The sequence below is a fragment of the Ambystoma mexicanum genome, chromosome 4q (genome assembly GCF_040938575.1).
Source record: "Ambystoma mexicanum isolate Mex_15411 chromosome 4q, UKY_AmexF1_1, whole genome shotgun sequence".
Taxonomy (NCBI): Eukaryota; Metazoa; Chordata; class Amphibia; order Caudata; family Ambystomatidae; genus Ambystoma; species Ambystoma mexicanum.
The window spans coordinates 34,626,636-34,650,417 of NC_090928.1; the positions used below are offsets into that span (position 1 = coordinate 34,626,636).

The window sequence follows — 23,782 nt, forward strand, 5'->3', positions numbered from 1 at the left end:
AAGACTGATTAGAGGAAGGTGATGTTGGCATGCGGACTGGGCCAGATGGGGGCTAATAGGCACTGCCACTTGATCTTGGGGCAAGAATTGTTTGCAGGTGATGATTTTGGGATCCGAATGGGACCGCAGGGGTACCTTTTCCCTCCCGACTCCTCACCTTCTACGACACGAGCCGTTGTGATTTCTGGTCGGTGCTTGATCTCTCCTCTATCCCAAAGGGCTCGCCTCCTCCGTGTCCAGGCTTTGTGGATTGCGAGTATTTCAGTGGCCGTTTGTGAGTGAATGTTTGAGATCGAATCACTGGCTAGTCCCGTCAGGGCCGTGATTCATCAGCGGCTGTACCTCGGGTCAAGCGCCGTTCCGCGGCCAGTCCCCTCGGTGGGAAAGCCTGTTGTCACTGAGGCGTAAAGGCTCCACCAGAGCCCCCGGCGACGCTATGTAGAGGGATCGAGGCTCTTGGCTGGTTGGCGGGAAGACCCGTGGTTCGTCCGTGCTCCGGAGTCAAGCGCAGGAGCTTCGCCGGAGGTGGAGAGTGAGTGCCCCGGGCCAGCGGATGAGGTAGGGAGATTTTGGGTTGTGGATAGCAGCTAGCTCCGTGCTTCAGTTTCTGCGCCTCTTCACGACTTCGGGGGGCAATCGTCTGATCGGATAGTGCCGGAGGGTGTAACACTGCTTGGCATCACTTAGTGTGCAGGGCTAATGTGTTTGATGCTGAGCGTGGGGACCTGCTGAGGACAATCGGCGGCCACAGTTGTTCTTAACTTGCTTGCTCTTCTCCCCCGTTAGGCTCTTCCTTACTAGCGATAGCGGCGGCCATCTTGGAATCGAGCGGGTCCCGATTGATAGAGAAGACGAAAACATGATAAATCGGTGAAGGAACGGGCGATATATTTAGGAGAGCTTCTGACGCGATATGTTTGACTTGCAGCACTTAACGGGGTCCAGGAACGGCGTTATTAGATGCGGTGCATTGGGCCAAGCAGGAGCTCCTAGGAAGCCATGCCCTTCGCGGCAGCTCCGAGCCACGCCCCTCTTATTTTACATTTTTAAAGCGCTCACACAGCCCACGGGCATCGAGGCGCTGTTAGAGGAATTGTTTTGTATTTTAATTGCGTAATTGTTTTTGTCTTAGTTGCGTACTTATACCACTCTTAACCACCCAGAGGTTTCTAAGCGTGGACCCGGGGATCGAACATGCATTGCTTCGTGTCGTCTTGCTTCCAAGGCGCACACGTTGGCGCTGAGTTATCCTCCCAGGACAGAGGATGAGCCGCAGAATCCAGTAACGTTACCAGTGAGTTTCTGTGTGTGAAGAAACTCGGCACGCGAGAGAAAGAAGGGCAGATACATTGTGACAGAGCGGGCGCATGCCACCGGTATATTTGTAAACACTTCCAAACTGAAGTAAGAATCGGCACAATCGAATGCTACGTTAACAATGCAGTATGCTGAAACCATATAGCAGAGTGATCAGATTTACACGTTTTTGAAAGCATTTTGAGCAACTGAGAAAGACTGATATGTTGACAATAGAATACTTTGAAACTGGGTATCAGAGTGGTCAGGTGCAGGAGATTTGCACTGTTTCGAAAAGTCTCTGGATATCTGAGGAAGAATGAAAAGTTTCTAAAACACTACGAATGAAGGGAAAGTACTTAAAAGTTGTCGAGTGAACAGTAGAAGGGGAGCAGTGAAGTGGGAGCGAAAAGAGAACTTAAAAGCTGCAAACCCTGGTGATGTAAGAGACAGACTGAATATAAAAGTTGGCAAGTGAAAATACAATGAGCCAAGTAGTACCGAGGAGGAAGCTTGGACAAAAGACCTCAAGCTCAAAAGTATTAAGCCAAGGCCCCTGGTTGCAGGACCTGTAATGAGTGGACCGTGAGGTCTGATAACTGTACGTACCCCAGAGACCCCAACCAAGTATATGGAAGTTGTTTAAGAAACTTAAGAACAAGTGTTTGTTGAACTCTTGCTGAACCAGTGTCTGAAGCTCGGGGAAGGGACCCCGGAGGTCCCTTGGAACATTATTTTATGAACTTGTGTTTGAAGCTTGGGGACGGGAACCCTGAGCTCCTTTGCAACATTGTCTTGTGAACCAGTGCGTGAAGCTTGGGGAAGGGTACCCTGAACTCCCTTGGTACAGTGTTTTGTGAACCAGTGCTTGCAGCTTGGGGAAGGGAACCCTGAGCTCCTTTTGAACTTAGTATACTAAATCCAAGGGTGTTTGAAACTTGGGGAAGAGAAACCCAAGTCCTGATGGAACATTTAAAACCAATAACTGTTGGAACTGTATCCTGAACTTGGTGAAAGGAGCTAGAGGCTGCTCCAGACTTTGTGTTGAACACTATTCAGTTAGAATAACCCTACACTACATTGTTGTATTAGACGTGAGGGCAAGCATAGGTTTTAACACAGACAGACTTCTGATTTGAATTTACGGACATAGACTTTCCTTAGTTTCTTTAGGTAGGGAAATCCCCACCATGGCTATAGGAACAGGTTAGACATTACACCCATCCTGATACCTAATAAAGATTCTACTTTAGAATTCTCAGACTGTTGTCTGTGTCATCTCTTGATACCATGCCTGTTTCAAAGGACTCATCCCACATTTATGCTAAAGGTTCCTTCTAGGTTCCATCTCAACAAGCCTTTGGCTCTGACAGTTTTCTTTCCAAACTCTTCTACGCCTGCTGAAAAGGCATTGTATCCGCTGGACGTTGCTCGTGCCTTGAAGTTTCATGCAGCACGCACAAAGGATTTTCGTAAGCTGTCTCAGCTGTTCATCAATTTTGGACCTGTGGGACAGTGGCAGGCCCTGTCTAGAGCTTCCATATTCAAGTGGCTCTCTGGCTGTATTATGCATTGTCATCGCTTTCGCAACAGACCTCTTCCGAGTGGGCGAGAGCCCACTCCACCAGAGTCATTGCAGCAACGACAGCATTTCTCTCTGGTGCACCCCTGCCCGACATATGCAGGGCTGCTACATGGAAGTTCGCCCACACCTTCACAAGATTCTACTGCATTGACAGGGATTAAAGAGAGAAGTCCTGGGTCGGCCAAGTGGTGCTACGTAGCCTTTTTGTTAGAGGTGAGTCTGTTCCAGGGGTAAGTCTATTGCTTTTCTTGAGCCTTGCCACCTCCTGTGGTTGTGTATATGTACTGCTTTGTAATCGTATTCGTGAGCATGTGAATCCATGCAAGACCCCATGCTGGAGAAGGTTTAAGTTACTTATCTGCAAAACTTTTGTTCTCCAGCATGGGTCTTGCCTGGATTCCGATGCAAACCCTTCCTCTTTCCCCTCTGGCTCTTCTTGGTTCATACTGCCACTTTGCGTGCACAACCAATTCTGAAGATGACCACCATGGGTGGAGCTTAGGAGGACGAGTGTTTTGTGTCTGGGGGCAGTATGACCCAAAGAAAAATTATTGGTTATAGAGAGGACAAGCAGTTTTCAGTCTCAAGCGAAACTGCTTTCTTTTTACAGAGGATTCCCAGTCTGAAGACGGGGGATATTCATGATCATGCAAATCCGTGCAAGACCCGACCCATGCTGGAGAACAAGAGTTACAGGTAAGTAACTTAAACCTTATCAATTTAATTTTTTCAGATTTATTTGCAATACCAATTGCTCCAAACTAACTAAAACAGGTTTTATAAAAGGTAATTGAGGTTAAAAGCTTCTAGTTTCCCTGGGCAAAGCATTTAAATGGAATAGGAGTTTTGTAGCCTAACCGTGCAATTCTCAAATTTCATTATTTGTCAAATCACTGTGTCTAACACACTTTATAAAAGAACCAGACTAGTAATGGTCGGCCTGTAAATGGATTGACAGCAATCCACAGCATTATTTGTGCAGAACCAGGACAATTATTGCTCTTCTGATTCTGCCAGACCAGAGTCATTTTTGTCATGTTGTTGTTTTCATGGATATACATGAGCGCAATCGAGCAGCTCATTGTATGATACCTTTACAATCCATAATCATTTCCTGATCTCAAAAACCAACTGATCTGATTCTACGTCCTACTTCCAGAGTGAATTACACATGTTTTCAAACAATGCTCCAACACCCACTTGTTTGAAGTCTTGCATTGGTACTACACTGTTCCTTCCTTGCCATTACTTCTGTTTGCCAATCGGTGAAACTGGGAAGTGGCAGATTCAAAAAACGGATTATTTCCTAACTAGCAGAATACCTTCTTGGTACCCTTATCCCTACAGATTTCCAAATTTCGATTTCGTTTCAGCAGACCCTTAAACTGCTGATATTTTAAGTGATCTATAACCCTGCAAAATTAATAGAGCAATAACTATACTTGTTCTATGGTAACTTAGTGTTTTGTTTTCCAAGGCTCAATGCCACAGAAAATACCTGGAACCAGTCAGCCTAACAGTATGAGCCCTGTCGATGAAGAGGATCTGATCGATTCAGCCTCTTTCCACAAGTCAGTTGGAACTAGGATCACATCCTTTTCAGATCACACAAGTAAGTCTTACAAACACATATATCACTCTAACTTTGCTAATTTCACAGTTGTTTTGGTATTAAGTATATTTTCTTCACATTCTGGGCGCAATAGACAATTCAGTTTCCAATGGCAGAAACCCTTTCCTTACCTCTGGACATGCCATGGAAGCTGAAGGCCAAGGAGGCTCCCAAGAAGAAGAGGAGTTCCATCTGCTGGAGAAGGGTGGTTCGTCCTTGAAGAATATGACAACCAAAGCTGTGCTAGAAAAGCAGTCCAAGATTGAGGGTCAGCAACAAATTGAAAAGCAGGATACAAGAATCTCCCCCCTCAATACTACAATTGATTTGGTTCCTCTTGTACAGCGCAGTGACACTTTATTTCAGTTTAAAATGCTTTCTTCTTTCATGAAACCCTTTCTGCTAGCTCCATCCTTTACGGAAGCCCAGTCAACGCAGAGCACTTTCAAAGAAGGAGGTGATCTTGCCATAGTGGGAATGAGGGAGCTTAGTCAGTCGAATGGGGACAGAGGAGAGACGGTGGCACAGGTTACCAAAGGGAAGAAGGACTCCTCTTTTACTGGGGCATCCCTATCCTCTAAACCGAGTGTCCTTTTAAAAACATATCCCATCTCTGTTTCCACACATAAGAAATTAAAGAAGAGGAGAGTAGGCAGGCGCCTGCCCTCTCGCCCCTCAACCTATTCACAACCGTTGACTCTTAGTGATCTGATCATTCTGGAGGAGCAGAGAATGAAGGCCCAACAGGCGTATTGGGAATGCAATGAGACAAGAATGTCTGTGTTGGAGAAGAGACTAGCAAATGTTCAGGAAGAACAAAAATGTGCCACTAAAAGCATGCAGGAAATCCGTACAGAAGTGGTGCTCATAAGCCAGATGTTGGGGCGATTAATGGAGATTTTTGAACAACCAGTGGGAATCTCATCAGTCTTTCAGGTAGTTCCAAAGACAGAGGGACCAGAGACAATAGTACACCATGTATGTGGTCCAAGAGACATAGGGGAAAAGTTGCCTTATATTGCGTCGCCCCAAGAGGACTCCAGTGAAGTTGATCCATTGCCTAGCCAGAGAGGGCCCAAAAAGAAAAAGCGTAGGTCAAGAAAACCCTCTGATATTCTGCCCGTAACCTAAATGTTCAAATGTGCATTGGTTTACCATCATCCTTTCTTTTCAGACAATGAAACTGTAAATGTGTGGGTACTCTTCTTTTTTCATGTTTTACGCTGTCTCTGTCTTTTATGCTATATGCCAAATCACCTTTTTACTTATGTAATGGATGATTTCCAGTAGAGAGCCTTACTTTCCTCATTTTAGATTCTAAAACTGTGCTTGGAAACGGAATGCATCATTACTGTTTGGCAATGTAATGTTGCTTTTGTTGCAGAGTCTGTATTCATATCTAGGATATTGCTTTACTTATAAATTAATTGACATTTTTAATTCTGGGTGATTTAGTTGTTCCAGTCTGATTTCTTTCCAATATCAGTATACAGTGCATTGTTTGGTGTATTATATTCTGCTAGTAATGAAAGCGTTTATTAAACATAATTTATAAGTTGGTTTACTTACATTCCCTTTGGGAACAATAGTCTTGCCATATTGACAGTAGTTTGTGAATGTGTATTGTAATCTTTCTCGTGAACCTATTTCTCAGTATTGTTACTGTGAGACTTCCCACGTCCGTTGCAACTGATCTAGCTATTCCACATAACACACACAGTTTCCCTGCTACACACTTTGCTCAAACATGTTCATAGCAATACTCATTACTAGGGTCATTGTCTTGAGCTTGTCTTATTTTTGGTCCTAAAGTTGATCTAATAGATTCTGTGGTGGACTGACAAAACACACGACACACAGTGTAAATGTTCAGACTCACTTTATTCAGAATTAAAAATTGGTTGGCATGAACCTCTAGAAGGTCTAGTGTTTATTTACTACATTACTGTAAATACCTGTGTGAGAATGATCCATGCTATTTCTGTACCCCTTTGGACCAAACCATAGGGTCAAGGTTCCCCAGTATGTTAGCTCTATACCCCCCAGGTAAGCAGAAGCGAAAGCTATGCCCTGTAGAAGGTTTCTCTAAAGTATCCATAGTTTTCTTGGACAAGTACCAGAAGGGGGAGTGTATGGAGAAGGCCTATGGAACCCCTGGGGCTGTCTCCAACAAAACCGGCCACTACACTCTGGAATTTCTGTTAAAGAAAAAGGTTTCAGGATTTGAGGAAACTAAAAGTTGTTCGGAATCTCTTTCTCTAATTGAAATACTGGCTTATCCCAGTTGCTAAGGTCAGCACAATCCCATGTTGTATAATGGTCCAAGGGGTTTTCTTTTGCAGGGTTACTGATCTCCCCTTGGTCTTCTAGACTGAATACAGTTTGAGTGATACATTTCCCAGCTACTTCTGGGATCAAAATGAAAGTCGCAGCAATATAACCTCCAGCTGATTTGTTTGCCAAATGTCATCTTTACAGGTTTATAGCATCCAGTTTGATAAGTCGTCATCATCAAACCTTTATTCAACATTAAGTCAGTAGGTAACAGTATATAAAAGCGCCAATTTTCAAGACATATATAAAAACCCACAAGATAACTTCCTCATTACAATTCATACAGTTGCTAGTCTTTGCAAACATTTCACCATATACTAATTTCCATTTCGATCTTATATTGAAAATCGAATTGTCCATATAATTATGAGACATTAACTACATTTTTAATCCTCTGTGCATTATAATATTCCATGTTCAAAATGATTATACATAAAGTGTGTTATAGTGCTGAAAAACAAGCAATAAATCTAGGTAGAGAATATTGAACATAATATGCTTGCTAATCACAGTACAAGCAGATGTACTAAGCAATAATATACATAAGGGGAGCAACGCTTGCTTTATACAAGATACAAATTTGAATTCAAAGTACAAATTATTGCCTTTTTCGACAAAATGACAATTCAAGTTCAAAGTGCTAAGCATTACGATTAAAACAGCATGTTATACAAGATGTTTGCGCTATAGGCACCTCCATAGCTTTTCCAATTCTGGTTTGTCAATCTCCCAAGATATTGGCAGGGTGAGGGTTGTAATTGAATCTCTGTAACCACGTTTGGCTCCTCACCACGCCTAATATATGTACTTTGCCACACCCCAGACCGTACACCTGCACACATTCAAATTACACATAGCCATTGCATCTTCTATGTTACGGACATTCTAAAACCTAAATAAGGGTATCAGGTATTTATATCTGCGTTCAGAATATTCGGGGCAGAAGAATGAATAATGGACCATGGTCTCTTCTGTATCGTTACAACTTGGACAATGTGTATACTGTGCCGCACTCCAAGATTTCGTTAAGTATGACAGTGGTAAAATACCCATACGGAAACCTTAGAAACAAGGACTGTGAAAAGGGTGGCATTAGATAATCAAAATATTCCACATACCCAAGCTCCAATTTGCTCGACCAATAGGCCTGCCCCAGTGCTAGTCGATTGCATTTTACTTTAATACATGCTTGTAAATGGATTGTATAAGATTTCTTTAGTAGAAATGAGGTCCCTGCGGTCATATCTTGGGTACAATGCACAAATGTAACAAACCTAAGGAGGCTAAGGTTGTGTTCACATTTTTGAACCAAGTAAGTGATACATCTCTGTTCTGTAATTGAATGTCAAGCATCTTTATACTTCAGGAGGTCTGTAGAGACCTAAGTGTGAATCCAATGGAGCACTGGTTTAAGGACAACGTAATCTTTAATAAAATTCAAGTTAGTTTCCCTATGTAACAGTATATTAGGTTTGCTGTTAGGGAGATCTAATATTCTTTTAAAAAATGTATTCTCAGTGGCAGCTAGTTGTGATGTATTCAAATATCCCCTAGCTCTGCCCTGTACATTGCGGCCAATCTCGCCTGCAGTTTGATCATTATAATCCAGCCAAAGGTTAGTGCCTGGCCCATTTCTTCCTGACCAGTTTGCAGGCCTGAGTTACCATCTAGTGGATATAGTGCCTTTCCCACTAATCATAGTATTGTGTCCTACGTACTTGTAAAGTATATGTTGCTCTTCCCACTGGCAAGCAGTCCAGTCACCTCAAGCAGCTAAGCAGATCTAGCTCCTAGCATCCTTCCTTCCCTCATCCGAAGGTGGTGGGCCCGCCTCCACAGGTGATTCAGGGTACTTAGCAATCTTCTCCTCTGACTCTTTGTTTCTGCATCTGGCTCTACTCCAGCTATCCTGCTCCCTGACTCACTCAGACACGTCTTGCTTCTGTAAAACGTGCTTCTCCTTCCACTGACGTCCTCCTACAGGTTCACCAGCTTCTCCGGTCTGTCTTCATTACAATTACTCACTCTTGCAGGAGTTTGCCCTGGCTTTTTTCTGCCTTGTCTGCTCATTCCCATTCTTTCACCCCTACTGATTGGGCTTGTTCCATTTTTGTTTGTGAGGCGCTCTCACATTGGCCATTATCACCCTTGGCAGATCTGCAGCATTTCAATCTAATCATAAGCCCACTTTAGGTCAGGCGGTAGTCTTGCCTTGGTAACGGCTGCTCTGTGCCTTTCTTTGGTGAGCTTTGGCTCTCTGTGGCTTCTCTCTGAATGATTTTGGGACATGGGAGCTGGGATCCCCGGTCTCCCAACTCCCGATAAGAATTGTATGCCTGCAGCCTGACCCTTTGTGCTTTGTGGATGAAGCTCGGGGGACGGGGATGGGGGGGGGCATATTCTCTGTTGTCAGAGGGACCATGTCAGGACTTAATTGAAGACTCTGAAGACTCCCCTATCTCCTTCGAGGTTTTGGTGCTCGCACCTAAATGTATATGTGGGAGGTGCCACAATCCCTGTGGAGAAAGAGGTAGGTTAAGGTACTTTGGTTGGAGAGCTTGAGGGAAACCGGAAAGAGGTTTAGGGGATGGTAATGGACAGGTAATGGGAAGCAGGTAAAAATGCTCTTCGGCTCCGTTGCAGCTCGTTGTTGCCTCAAAACCACAATATGCAGATCCTAAAGACAATCACCCACACGCCCGTTTCCACCTACACTCTTTTGCATAGCAATACATGTAGATCTTCCCCCTAACACATGACATAGAACACATTACATAGAACAGAACATGATCTGGCTCGAAGACCTTTAATTTGATGAAGCAACTCGCATTGCATTCATGCGATTAACAGTGGTTTGTTTTTCGTTAGTCACAGAATGCACACTGGTCATTAAGCTGTTTGGAATGCTGGCGATGGGCGAGCCTGCAAAACAAGGTCCTAATCAGTGTACTAGTACACAACTGGGCTCAGGTACCATTACTTCATGGTCCTTCTAGCTCCACCAAATACATCCACTATCAATCTCTAGTTGCCTAGTGTAAACAGATGGGGGCCTTTCCCCTTAGTGACTTAAACATAGCATGTAACAAGGATCAGGAGGCAAACAGAATGGGTGGTCTTTTCCCTTCCAGAACAGCAATTAATATCGCCATAACATTTTAGGATATTAAAGTGTTTGTATTACTTATCTGTAGAAATGTTGGGTCTGGACAGCGTTACTTGGGGGGTGGCCCTGCACCTGTATTCACAATCTTATAGAGTGTAGAAATGCTGTGAAGCTCGAGCTCAAGCAGCGTATAACGCTTGCTGCTTATGCTCCGTTTTCCTCTCGGCAGGGCTGTCCAATATGGCCACTGCTCCAGTAGTTCTGCAGATATGCATTCCTCGGAAATGTTATTCCTGATGCCTTTTTCCTCTGGGCGCCTTCCGGACCATACTGCTGGTCAGGTGCTGGGTGCGCCAGCATGCAGGGCAGATGTGCCCCTTGGCCAGGGCCCCCTATAGCCAGTTGGGCTTCTCTTTGGGCTGCTCCTTGACCCCTCCTTGCCCCCGGACTCCTGATACTACTCCCCTCCCCCACAAAAAGGGGCGAGGCCCTAGTTTAAGGGGAAATTAGCATGAAACGTGCGAATGAGCCGAGACCCATGGACATGGTCTGCATGTTCCCAGGATCTATATGCTGGGCCATACCCCACCCAATCTATTAGATACCAAAGCTACCCATTGCACATACACAAATTGAGAATTGCTTTAACGTCATATTTTGGCTACCCCTGAATCGCTACGGGTAGTGGGTGCTTTGTACATAGTGTTGGGGGAGCTGGCTTTACTAAGACTGTGTGAAACACTGGGTGGATACTCAAGTGTGCTGGAAGACGTAATTGTATCGTAACAGGGTTCATAATTGCAGTGACGGTGAATGGTCCTATATAGGGCAGTTCCATCTTCTGGGCTCCTCCTAGGTGAAGGGTTTTGGTAAAAAGCCCTACTCCATCTCCTGTTTTGTAGTCCGGACCTCTTTTTCTTGTCCTTTAAGCATATTCTTTATATGATTGTTTAGCCTGGGTTAGGTTCCCATGTATAGATTTTAAAGCTTGTTGTACCTGATCGTATCATGCTTGGATGGTGGGTTAGGGGATTACTTGATGTATAAGCGCCTTACATATCACAGTAAATAAATAAATAAATTCATAAATATTGTTGTTGGTAGCATACGTGGGTGAAAGCTGTAGGTACTAAAGAAGGCGGTGGTATTGGTGGAAGCATGCCAGGCATTATTGTAAGCTATTTCTGCTATCCATATTAATTTGACACAGGATGACTCAGAGGTTTGGGTGAAACACTGTACGTATTGCTCCACACTTTGGTTTAGACATTCTCTTTGCCCGTCTGTTTCCGGATGGTAGCTAGTGGATAACCTAACTTCCATGCCTGGTAAGGCTGCAAACCGCTCGCCAGAAGCTCAATGTCCGGCAAATGGACTATGGGCCTCATTACACGGATGGCGGTGGACCAAGGTGCTACTAGCACCTTGGTCCATGCCGGTAAAATACCGGCACCGCCTTGGTGGAAAGGGGAATTACCGCCCTATTCCAAGGTTGGCGGGGCAGTAATTCCCCTTTCCCCCATTGCCCTTCCCCGTTCCCATTTTTGCCCCATAGGGCTCTATGGGAATGGGGAAGGCGCTAATTACGGTGCCGCAAATTGCGGTACCGTAATTAGCTCCCTGTTCCCTTTGCGGGTTGGTTTTTAACGTCTGCAAAAAGCAGGCGTTAAATTCACCAACCCGCAAAGGGACCTCGTAGTAAGGCGGTAAGGGTTTACCGGTACCAGTAAAATACCGGTACCGGTAAACCCTTACCGCCTACCGTGTAATGAGGCCCTATGTGTTGCAAAAATACGTCTGCTAACTCCTGTGGTGAACCAAAAGAAGGAGTCCGACTCAAGGAAGACATTTCAAGTGTGTTTATTAAACTAAAAACAAAGAAAAAGGCTAGCTATCCCTGCTGCTAAGCAGTATTTCCCTGCCTACAAAACTAAGTACAGGATGCTCGTCTATTGTCATGTCTGCTCATCTACCTCCAAACGTCTGCGACTGAACCGGTTCTCCAAGCAGAGATATGGTGGGAGATCCTTATGCTCAGCAGGTGCCTCCCTCTGGAATAGCCTCCCTGCCACCCTACATCTTGAGCCGGAACTCCTGAAATTCTGTAAACTTCTCAAGACCTTCCTCATCTCCTCTTCCTTCTCTCTCCCTCTACCCTGCTAACCTAGTTCTCTGTCCTTTCCCTCTCTCCCTCCTATTCCTTACAGCATGCTGACTGACTACCTGGTGTACCTCAGAATCTCACTGGTCCCTGGCATCCCTGCCAGTCCTCTCTCGCACTTGCCTCATCGTCCTACACCCCACCCCCAAACAACGCATTAAGAAATTAACCCAAAAGAATGGCTCTCTCTGCACTTACCCCAGTCTCATCCTACCGGGTGCACTTGACCCTCCCCTCCCTGTGACCCTCTGTGCACTTGCTCGATCTGTACGCACCAGGTCTGAAGATTGTCTGTCTGTTTCTACCATGTCTTCAACCCTAATTGTACTGTTAACATTGCAGAATTGTGTCAGGGCTATTTGCTATATCCCATACAGTTAAATGTATTTTATGCACTTACTCTGCCTGTGCAGACTATTATCGTTTCAGATTTTCAAGGGCTCTGTTGTATTTTCTCTGTGTTCCCACCCTCTTTGAGCGCTTTCAATCACTTGCCTGTGTATAGGCGCTTTATAAGTAAACAATACCATACCATACAATACCAGTGGAACGGAATCTTTCAAAATCAAACTACAAGTCCCAGTAGGATTTGCAGGAGAAGCAGCAAAGTCACGAAGATGCCGTAGCCCGCAGTCTATATAATTGGGAGTCGGAAAAGGAAGCTCTGTACTCCTGAGAAGCAGACGTTCCTTGCCGGTAACTGTAGCCAGCTTTCAATTGTACTTGCATTGAATTATGAGCGAGTGAGTATCAACCCTAGAAGTGGGAAGTCTTTTAATCTAGGCCAAACCTGCCCGGCCTAGAGACCCAAGCTACTCCTCACTGATGATGCCCAACAAGGCTGAAACATGTCTGGGGATGCTTGTGGTCTTGTGCAGAAGGGGTGTGACCTAGCAGTTCGGGCTGGGCTGCCCCTTTTGGGGTAGGACCAAACCTGATTTGCATATGGTTTTTCCCCTTCTGTAATGGTTTGGCCGGCTGAAAAACGATGGTCTGGAGGGTTCCCCAGAGCTATGCCCTTGGTTATGATTAATTCAAAACCTTCCAGCCATCACCTTTTTGTTTCGCTAAAGTAACACATGCTTACCTGAAACACTTGCAGGTGATGAAAAGCCTTTTTTTTTTAATTTGACTTTTATCCGTTTTTGAAATAGAAGTTTGACAATCATATACAGGCATTTGCGACCAGCCGGTCAAGTACGAGAAATATCCCATAAAGAAAAAAACAGTATATAAAAACGTTTACCATCTACTGCACATCACATAAGTTTTGAATAGTGTCATCAAACCTAAGTTCCCTTTCCCTCCCCCCTCCCCCCTTTTCACATAGTGCCATCTGAAGGGCTAGAACAGACCAGTATTTACATCCAAACCAATATTAACTCTATGACGTCGGGCACATGAACACATTAGAACTTGCGAGTTTGACATAGCAGACAAATTCAACCATTAACTAGATTGTCTCCAAATATAGAAACGCCATGCACACATTTTTTTATATCACATATTTAGCTCGAAATTCTGACCATGCGTTCTCAACTGAGGTGCGATCCCCATGCAGAACTGCCGTGAGGTTGTCCATTCTATATATATTCAGGGCAACACCCAGCCATTCGGTTTTATTAGGGAGTCTTGCTCTCTTCCACACCATGGTGAGACACGCTTTAGCGGCCAACAGTAAACCTTGAATCATTTTGGGCGCTTTCATAATCGTATCATCCGTTTCAACCAAGCCAAACAAGATCAGAATTGGTTGTTTCTCTCTATCGTCATCATCCAACTCCCTGATCCAGCTGAGAACTTCCGTCCAGTAAGCTTGGACCACCTCACATCCCCACCACATATGCCAGTAATCGGTCCGCTTTCCACAGCCCCTCCAGCAGTGTGGGCTTATCCCTTGGTACATTTTAGCAAGCCGGACCGGGTCATATTGCCACCTGTACAACAGCTTGACGGCATGTAATTTATATTGGCATGATATGGAAGATTTTGCCGTTCTTCTACATATTTGGAGCCATAGTTTTTGCGAGGCCTGCCCATGTCTGATTCCCACCTGCTCCTCAGTGTGTATGATGGTGTAATATCAACCTCAATCAGCGCCATGTACATTGCACTTATTAAACCCTTTGAACTCATACACGTGTTAAGAATGCTTTCAAACGGGGTGAGATCCCTTTGTAACTTGTCCTTCCATATCGCCCTTGTCATCACTCCCTTGAGTCTCAGATATAGGAAGACCGAGAGCGGGCCTATGCCGAGCGCCTCCTGTAAATCCTGAATGGTAATAAAGGCACTGTCTCTCCAGAGTTGACCAGCCCTTTCTAATCCCGCATCGTACCATGTCTCGAAGCTCCCTGGATCCGGGATAGCATCTCGGATCCCTGGTGACCATAGATGTCCAAGGGGAGAGGGCCATGTCATAACACCCTTCATTTTCTGGCCTTGTGTCCATATTGCCCATATTGGTCCAATAATTGGGTGGTTTTTAACACTGTTTTGCAATTGGGGCCCTGGAACCCATAGCCATTCGCCTAGGATGAATGGTCGGAGATGGTAATTGTCTAGGGCTATCCACTGTGGTTCTGACTTCTGCCTGATGTGCGGGACAAGAACAAGTAGTTGGGCTGCCCTGTAGTATGTTTCTATATCCGGGAGGCCTACTCCTGCATTGTCCTTCCGGAGCTGTAGCAAGGACCTGGGAACTCTAGGCTTTTGGCTTTGCCACAGGAAGGTTAAAAGGGCTTTTCTCATGCTCGTAAAGTATTCTTGGGGCATTTTAATGGGGAGCTTTTGGAACAGATAAAGTATTTTAGAGAGAATCACCATTTTTATTGCATTTAAACGGCCCAGCCAGGAGATGGTAAGTCTGGACCACCTTTGGATGTCCTTTTGAAGGGAGAGTGTTAGTGGGGGAAAATTAGCCTCATAAAGGGAGTCAAGGTCTCGAGTTACATTAATGCCCAGATATCGAAGCGTGGTGAGGCTGACCTTTACTCCTAAGGGAGCAAAGCGGTCTACCTCAGAGTCTCTACCTCTGTCAAGTGGAAGGAGAATCGACTTTCTGGTGTTGATTTTAAGGCCAGCCAGTTCCCCATATTCTTCGATTATGCTGATCGCGGCCGGGACAGAGCTTAGGGGAATCAGTAAAGTGCAGTAGTATATCATCCACATAGAGACCTAGTTTTTATTCGCGTTCTCCTACTGTAATACCCTTTACTCTACCATCTTGCCTTAATTTCTGTGCCAACGGTTCGAGAGGGAGCACGAATAGTATCGCTGACAGTGGGGAACCCTGCCTCGTTCCCCTTTCCAAAGGAACCATCGCGAATAGCCCCCGTTTACTGTCACTGACGTTGTGGGGGATGTGTACAGAGCTGTAATGGCACGGCGTAACTTCGGCCCCAACCCGTTCCAGACTAGCACCCTTTCTAGGAAGTCCCAAGCCACCCTGTCGAAGGCCTCTAATGACATAAGGGATGGGTCCCCTCCCTTTCCATGTGCCTCGTAAATTAGATGCAATGCTTTCCTCATGGTGTCTGCACCCTGTCTCCCAATGACAAAGCCAACCTGATCGGAGTGTATTAATCGTGGTAAATATGTTTCGAGTCGGGCTGCAATGACCCTTGCATATATTTTAGCATCGATGTTAAGGAGAGAGATGGGGCGGTAGGAATTACAACGCGTGAGGTCTCTCCCTTCCTTTTCGATGACAGCGAGAAGGGCTTGGGAGAAGGAAGGGGGCGCCTGGCCTGTTTAAAAAATGTGATTAAATAAGGATGCAAGGAAGAGGGCGATGAGTGTAGAGAAAGCCTTATAGAATCCAGGCGTGAAACCATCATCTCCCGGGGCCTTCCCAGTCTTTTGGCGTTTTATGGCTTCCATGACTACTTCTTCTGTGACTGACGTGTCTATGGATTCGGCCTCTATGGATGTGAGTGTGGGGATCCGGACCTCTTTAAGATAAGCGTCAATGCTTCCTAGGGGAGGGGGGGTCACACGCGTATAAATCCTCATAGAAGTAGGCGAATTCATCTTGTATCCCTTCAGGAGACGTTACTATCTTATCTGTGAGGGTGCCATCGGTCCTTTCAATAAGATCGACCCATCTCTCTGCTTTCTGCGCCCAAAGACTAGCCGCCAGGAGGGCATCTGCTTTGTCGCCCTTTTCATAATATTTTCGTTTTAAATATTGTAGGGTTCGGGCTGTCTTACCCACAATGAGTAGTTTGAGCTCTTCCCTGAGCCGTCTTGCTTCGGCCATGTGCTTGGGTCTGTCACATGGGGAAGACCGTGCTAGTTTCTGGGCTGTGTGGAGCTTTTCCCTAATGTTTTTTTCTATCAGAGCACGTTATCTCTTTTTTTGGGCCCCTTCCCTAATGAAGGTGGCCTTGGCTGCTTCCCATACGTGTGCCTTCCCGACCTCTCCTGTGTCATTGGTAAGAAAGAATTGCTCAAGTCAGCCCATAGGGAATCGTTGCCTCTCCATTTAGAGTTCCAAGGGGCCAGGTCGTCCCAGCACACATCGACCGCAACCATGTCATGATCTGACCATGCAGTGGGATGAATATTTGCTGCACGAAGTATCCGCAGAAGGCCATCGGAAAGGAAGATATAATCAATATGCGAAAGCGTGTCGTGGGGGAGGGAGTGGTAAGTGAAGCCTCTATCCGCTGGGTGCAAATGGCTCCAACAGTCAGTGAGACCATATAGGTCAAGGGTTAATTTAATTTCAGCTTCATCTTGAGAGGTGGGTGGGTTATGTGCATCTGCCCTAGTTTGTCTATCCACTGAACTATCCATCCAGGTGTTAAAATCTCCTCCAAGAGCTATGTGTCCCTGTGCCATGGTAAAGACCTTCTCAGTAATCTTATGGAGGAACCTATTCTGCCCTTGATTAGGTGCATAAAGTGTAGCCAGGGTGACAATTGTGCCGCAAATGTTCCCCACCACCACGAGAGCCCTTCCCTCATTGTCTGTTCACGAATCGAGAGTTGCCATCCTGAGGCCTTTGCGAATAAGAATCCCCACTCCCCCCCTTTTTGTGACATTGGAGCACCAGAAAGAAGGGCCCACCTCACGCGAGGGAATAGGTTTCTCCTTCCCTCTACGGTATCGCGTTTCTTGGAGAAATAGAATGCCTATGTTCGACCGCCTAAATTCTCTGGCCACCATGGAGAGTTTCGTGGGGGAGTTCATTCCCTTTAAATTAAGTGTGCATATGCGTAGCGTGTTGTTAGAGAATGTGAATGTAGGAGACATCTCGTGTTTTGTGTGAATATATAAATTACTGAATCGTCTGCCTCATGGCCCTTGACATGTTTGATAGGACGGGGCGTGGTTCGTTTTTCTTGAGTTGGGACTCAACATGTCCTGAAGAGGTCAAAGACTGACCCGCCCAGTTCGCCTCCAGTCCCTGCTTAAACTCGCTTCGTGTTCTTCTGCCCCCCAGGTCTGCCTTCCAATACACTATGTGTCGTTGTCCCATCCCACCCCTCCTCTCCCCCCCATACATTCGGCGTCCGGTCCGTCCAGGTTAACATCACCCAGTCGGCCTCGGACAACCAATGGAAACCGCAAAACAAGCGGTCCTATCTTAATATAAACCAATATAACAGTGAGCCCCCAACTTTGTTCTCATAACTTTAACAAAACCAACTTGTAAATACGACTTCTGACCTCGTTCTTAGGCATCTGTCCAGTGCCTGCTGTACCTCGTAAGTCTATCAGATGACCCAGGCACTCGAGCCCAGGTGCACTGCTTGTGTGACTGGAGTTGGAGAATAAAACAGGTGTTCTGACCCTTAAGCCGGGTATATCGGTGGCGTATGCCGGGGATTAGTTTGTTATCAAGTGAGCTGAGTTACTCCAACCAATTTCGGGTGACGTTCATGCTCCCGGCTTCCACCATGTTATCACCTCAACGTTTCTTTGCGTTATGCGGCGTGATGTGACATTCTGGGGTCCAGATTAGTGCTCCATATCCTGGGAATTGTTCATCCTCTGGAATTTCCTGGATCCTTGAATTCTCCTCCGCCGTGGGCCCTTGGTGCGCCACTCACTCTCCTCCCTTTTTGATTCAGCAAGGGGGGGACCCTCCCCCTGGGGCCCTATCAGGTCCGCTATACAGTCAGCGATGTCCTTTTCCGAGACAAGCCTCATTGTCGAGACTTCCCACTCAAAGGTGAGGGAGAACGGGTAACCCCATCGGTATCTAACGCCTTTGTCCTTTGGCATCTTCGTGATCGGGGAACACTTCTTCCTCATTGCCAACGTGAGTGATGATAAGTCTTGGTAGAGTGAAATATTGGAGTCTTCCAATGAAAGTTGTGGGGTATTTCTGGCCTTTTCCAGGATTCGTGCTCTGTCAGCATAATTGTGAAATCGAGCCAGCACCGATCTTGGGCCCCCCCGGTCTGTCCCCAGCTCTATGAATACGGTCAATTCTGGGTTCATGCATCGAATCATCCTTGAAGAGGAGCTTCAGAATAGCGTGTTAGATCAAATTCGGTTTCGCCTTCTCTCTCGGTAATACCAAGAGAGTTGCGACGCTCCCTGTTTTCAAGATCATCAACCTTGAGGTGTATTTCCTCCTCTCTATGTTCTATCTCTGCGATGCGGTGATCCATTTGTGCCTCCAATGTGTTCAGGGAGGTTTCATTATGCTCAACCTATTCCAGCCTGTCATCCATTTTGTCCATCCTTTGTGTAATTTTGTCTATTTTGCTGCCAATGTCCGCTCTCATGCCTCTCATCTCGGTGAGTAGGTCAGCGACGTCCACCTTGGTCGCAGCTGCATCAGACCCTGCTGTCGACATCGTGGACTCAGTGAAAACTTCTGAGGTTCGACGGTTGGTGTGAACTTGTATCTCGCCAGTTTACCCTTAGGGTCCATGGAAGATGGGTCTCAGATGGATTTAGGAGGGCTATAATGCCGGGGTGGTCATTTGAGGATGATACGCTTGTGCATGCAAGCACGGTGGCCAAACGTGGCTTGAGGTAAAGTGCTTCGAAAAGTTCACCCCCGACAGGCAGCGTTCCTCGTATGATCAGGCACCACTTGATTCCTTTTATTTCTTGTTTCGTTTTATTCTGGTGGGGACTCGCCTATGGCGTAACACAACAGAAGACTCCGGAGGTAGCTCTCCAAGGGGAGGGACAGCAAATCACGGTCAAGGTACGGCCACCCTGGGTATTCCTCATGCGCAAAGACCACTCCAGGTGGAAAGCTGAGATTGTGTCCTTAGGTCCAGTGAGCTTGGGGATGTGTGTGAGGTCAGAGGAGGGCACACGCCCTGTCAAGCAGGGGCCCAACCCTCAATCCTTTGTCGCCTAAGGAAGATCTGCTAGTGCCCCTTATTGCATAGTGACCGTGGCATTGTAGCTTTCCCCAGAGCACTCACATGTAGTTTATTCATAACAATGTTCTGGCAGCAATTCCCGTCCTCAAAACGTTAACTTATCGCCCCTCTCCAATTGTGAGTGGCCTGTGCGCCTTGCAGATTCTTTGTTTTCAGGGGGGGAGATTACAAAGTGTCCCCTCAGTATCAGCTCATTTATGTTCAGGGCTACTTGAGGAGGCACACGCCCCTGGTATGGGGGCCCAACCCTCAGTCCTGGTAACCTTTCGGTATGTTAGTGGGTTTGGCGCAGGGTCTCTCAGTCTGGCAAAATTTAGGCGCTTACTAGGTGGTGCTCTCTAGTGATTGCTGTGGGGTTCCCTCCAGGGGGGCTGTCAGCGGGGCCAGAGGGGCCTCAACTATGCTGATCCATATGCAGGGTATCCGGCAAATGTCATTCCGATGTGCTTGTGTTCACTGGGGATCGTAGGGCCCATATGTTGAGGTTTCTCCCCTTTCTGTCCATATGCTTTCCTTTAATTTGATTCGCTTTTCCCTCCCTTCCTTTTCTTCTCTTCCCTCCCCTTGAGTGCACGGTAATAATGTGCATGCACTTTGGGGGCCCCCCTGGCGGGGGGTGGCGGCTGCGCCTTAGGGTGCGCAAACACTCTTATTGTCCCATTCTTATCTGCGCTGGGCCCCGGCTCCGTGTCGGGAGGGGCAGCTTGCACAACACGCGTGCTACGCGGCCTTCAGCAGGGGATGGGAGGGAGAGGAGGAAGCTCCGTTACGCCGGTGGTCCGATTGTAGGCGCCTGGTAGAGACCCGTGGACAGGGGGAGAGGGGCGGCTGCTTACCTTATCCTGTTGGATGAGGCCTGTCCAGGTCCTGCCCGCGCAGCCACCAGTGCGGAAACAGGTCTCGGCCCACAAGGTCCGACCATCACTGACAGGCTGGGACACGGGCGAGGTCGCGAGAAGCTCTTACAGCCGCGCAGGGCAAAAGTTCCCAAACCAAAGTCCGCGCATGGGCCGCCATGTAGATCAGCTATCCCCTCGAGTGCCTATACGTCCACGGGGGTTTGCTTTCCGTTTGTTGCTGCGCGCGTCGTGGCCAGGGCCTCAGAACGTCTTTTTCGTTTTTTCAGCGAGGTCTCTTCTGATTTTCCACGGGTTTTCCCCAGATGGGGGGGGTCACCTTCCAACATATCTTGCTCCGTAACCAGCTCTGTTGGGGTCGCAGAAGTGGGGGCTCAGACCCACTTTTTGGACCTCAGGTGCTGAGCTCACAAGAAGAGCAGGCTCATCCATGCGCCCCCTGATGGCCGATTTCGATGAAAAGCCTTTTGAGCAGCAATACCTTGTTGCCGAGCGGTCGCTTGTCTCTGATTAACACAGAGAACACTGCCGGCAGCCTAAACAAAGCGAAAGTTACTTTCCTGAAGAGATGCAAGTATTGTTACGAGGACCGCACGCATGAGACAATGTTTCCCGGTGGTAGGAACATGTCTTTATTTGAAGTGGCAGTTCAATACTAAAACGCAATCGTGTGCGCCTAATTTTGGTTTCCATTTGAAGACACATATCTTGCAACAGATCAAAGGCTGAAGCAGCAGAATAAAGTAGTATTAGAAGCCGAAGATAGAACAAGCATGGCCCAAACCCAAAGAGATATCTTTGTTAAAGCTAAAACTCATGCATTTAATAACTGTACACTGGGGTTTTGAAGCCGATGAATGTGCTGTTACCCAAGAGTATTCATCCAAAGTTGGGAGAGTGCCACAACTACTTTGGGATAACTACTGAAGACCGGGTGTGCATAAAGCTGGGGAAGGGAGCTGGGTACTTGTTAACCAAAGTTGTTTTATATCTACATGGCAAAGACTGTCTGGAAATTGAGAAATAGACTAGAAGCTCGAAGCAGAGTCTAAGGTAGCTGCAAGACAGGCAAAGAGGCTTTACTTTCTTAGGATATAGAAAGAAGAATGCCATGCCAATTCTCGAGGTAGAAAATATCTTGTGTTAGTCCCTAATTTTGAAGTTGCCATTGTAGCAGCACATTGCGAAGCAGTAGAAGTTGTAGTAGCAGAAGCAAGACTCTGGCTATCAGTACTGTTGAAGCTAACGGTGGGGTCAAAGGAGCTGTTCTCAAAGTTACATTGCAAGAGGAAGCTGATTGAGAGAGGAGTAAATCTCAAGCAAGAACTTCCTGACAATTGTATATAAGACACTGCAGAATCTAGAAGTGAAAAAGTTGTTGGCAAAGTGAAAGTGAGTCAATTTCATCTATTCTTTCTTGGAAGAAAGTGTTCCAAGAAACTCCATTGGTGCTGTTAATTCGTTGTGGAACTGTAAAGAAGGATGTCTTTCACCAAACAAAGAAGAGACTTTGGGCCTCATCACGAGTTGGGCAGTAGCCCTTAAATGTGGAGGTAACGGTATTACCGCTGCATTTAAGGGCTAGCCTTATCAGGAGTCTGGCAGGTTTACCCCCAGCTCAGAGCTGGGGGTATACACGCCGAAACAATGCCCATTTTCGGCGCAATTACTGCTGGCAGTATTACCGCTCTGTAATTGCACCGAAAATTCCCCATTGGGTCCAGCGGACCCACTGGGGAATGGGGACTTAGTTAGCGCCCAACCCTTGATCCGGCGGTAATACCGCCAGACCGATGGGTGCTAACGCTAATAAAGTTGAGCAGTATTACAGCCCATATACCGCCCAACTCGTGATGAGGCCCTTTTACCTGTGGATTTTATTTGTGTGAACCTTTTGTATCTTTGAAACATTTCAAAACTTAGGTTGAGTCTTTTTCTTACTTGGAGAAAATTTACTTTTGGACATTCTTGGGGGGCAAGATCTGGCCAGGACCACGAGAAGTCATCCAAGCCACTGGGTGTTTGCTAACCTTTTATTTATGTTGTTTGAATGTTGATATTGTTTATGGTGAGGGTTAGTTTTGTGAATGCTAGGAGGTTTTCCCATAGATCTTAGAATAGGTAGGGAATGCCCTGGTAGAGTAGGATTTTTGTTATTATTTTGTGTATAATAAAATGGCAAATCCTGAGAGAACTCAATACAGTCTTGAGTCTCACACTACTGGCCCCTCACAGTATCCCAGCATTGCACTGTTCCGCAGGACCATGGCCTCGTGGGTGGAACCAGGTAAGCGGGCACAGCATTGTGTTATGAGTTCAGGATCACAAGTGACCTGGACATTGAAGTAATGATACGGCTTCGGGTTGTGGTATACCTCTTCAGATGCCTGGGGGGCCACCAAGGCCACATGGGTGGAGTCCAGAGCAGCAATCACTTTGGGTATATGGGCCACTGCATGAAAATTTGCCTTCCTGGCATTCTCCTGTGCCGAGGTGGTGGGCCCGGAGATGTGTGGGAGGAATGGCGCAGGAATGCATCCAGCACCTGCACATTGGAAAATGTGGGCTGGGACATGCCATGCAGCATGCCCACAGTGTGCTGGAAGGTGCCAGTTTATAAAGAAATGCAGGGCCGACACAAGCTTCAGTTCCAGAGGGTAAGGCTGTACTGATGTCAATCCTGCCCTCAATTTCATCCTGGATCAAGGTGATCAGCTCAGCTATGGTCTACCTGTTCAGCCGGGACAAGGTGATTTGCTGGTTGTCAATCAAGGTCCAGGGTGTGGCCTTGACCCGGGGCATGGGCGCTCGCCTAACATGGCATATCCTCCTCCTCTCTGCACCCTGTACGCTGTGCTGCTCATCCAGCCTCTGCAGCTCAATGCCGAGCAGGAACAGCTCAATGGCCAAAGCCACAACAGCTACTGGCGCTGTTAGGCAGAATCCTGTGCAGTTCCCTTAGGGAGCACTACAGAAGATTAGGACTACAGGTGAGAGCAATAAATCGCCTTTGGTATCAGTCCGTGCCATAAAGATTTAGTTGGTAGCTGTGGCAGATCAGTCAGACTTATCTCGAGAGGGAGATGAGCAGTATTCAGGGTTTACACAATAGGCCTTCAGTACTATGGAACAAGAAAACACTGACCAAAGCTTTATAGTAAAAGAATATATATATTTATTTTATACACTTCTAGTTAACCACATCTATCATAGTTCTTAAAGCAAGTTAAATTTGGTCAAAGTATATACAACTCCCTAATTAAATTGTAGACAAGTTTGAGAGAGTTTGAAGAGTGAAAACGGAGCAAAACAGCACAGTGCAAACCAAACACAAATGGCACTCTAGCAATTTCTCACAAGGGAAGGAAAGCACAAGTTATACAGAAATTCCTTCTTACACACCCTAGCAACACTTCCTATAAGTTTGTGAACCAATTTAAGCAAGGCAGTGCATCAGTATAAAAAATACTTAA

General features: G+C 46.4%; 1 protein-coding gene across 3 annotated transcripts in view; it reads left to right on the forward strand.

Annotated features, from left to right (window-relative positions):
- The window catches only part of AKAP7 (A-kinase anchoring protein 7), a 1,276,362-nt gene that overhangs the window by 741,193 nt on the left and 511,387 nt on the right, over positions 1-23,782 (forward strand). For 2 of the 3 annotated variants that reach the window (XM_069607404.1, XM_069607403.1), the window contains exon 8: positions 4,359-4,493. In XM_069607404.1, coding sequence (XP_069463505.1) covers positions 4,359-4,493 — 135 coding nt within the window. Of the gene's footprint in view, positions 1-4,358; positions 4,494-4,587; positions 6,405-23,782 lie in introns of those variants that run through there. The other variant, XM_069607402.1, reaches the window with a different exon arrangement.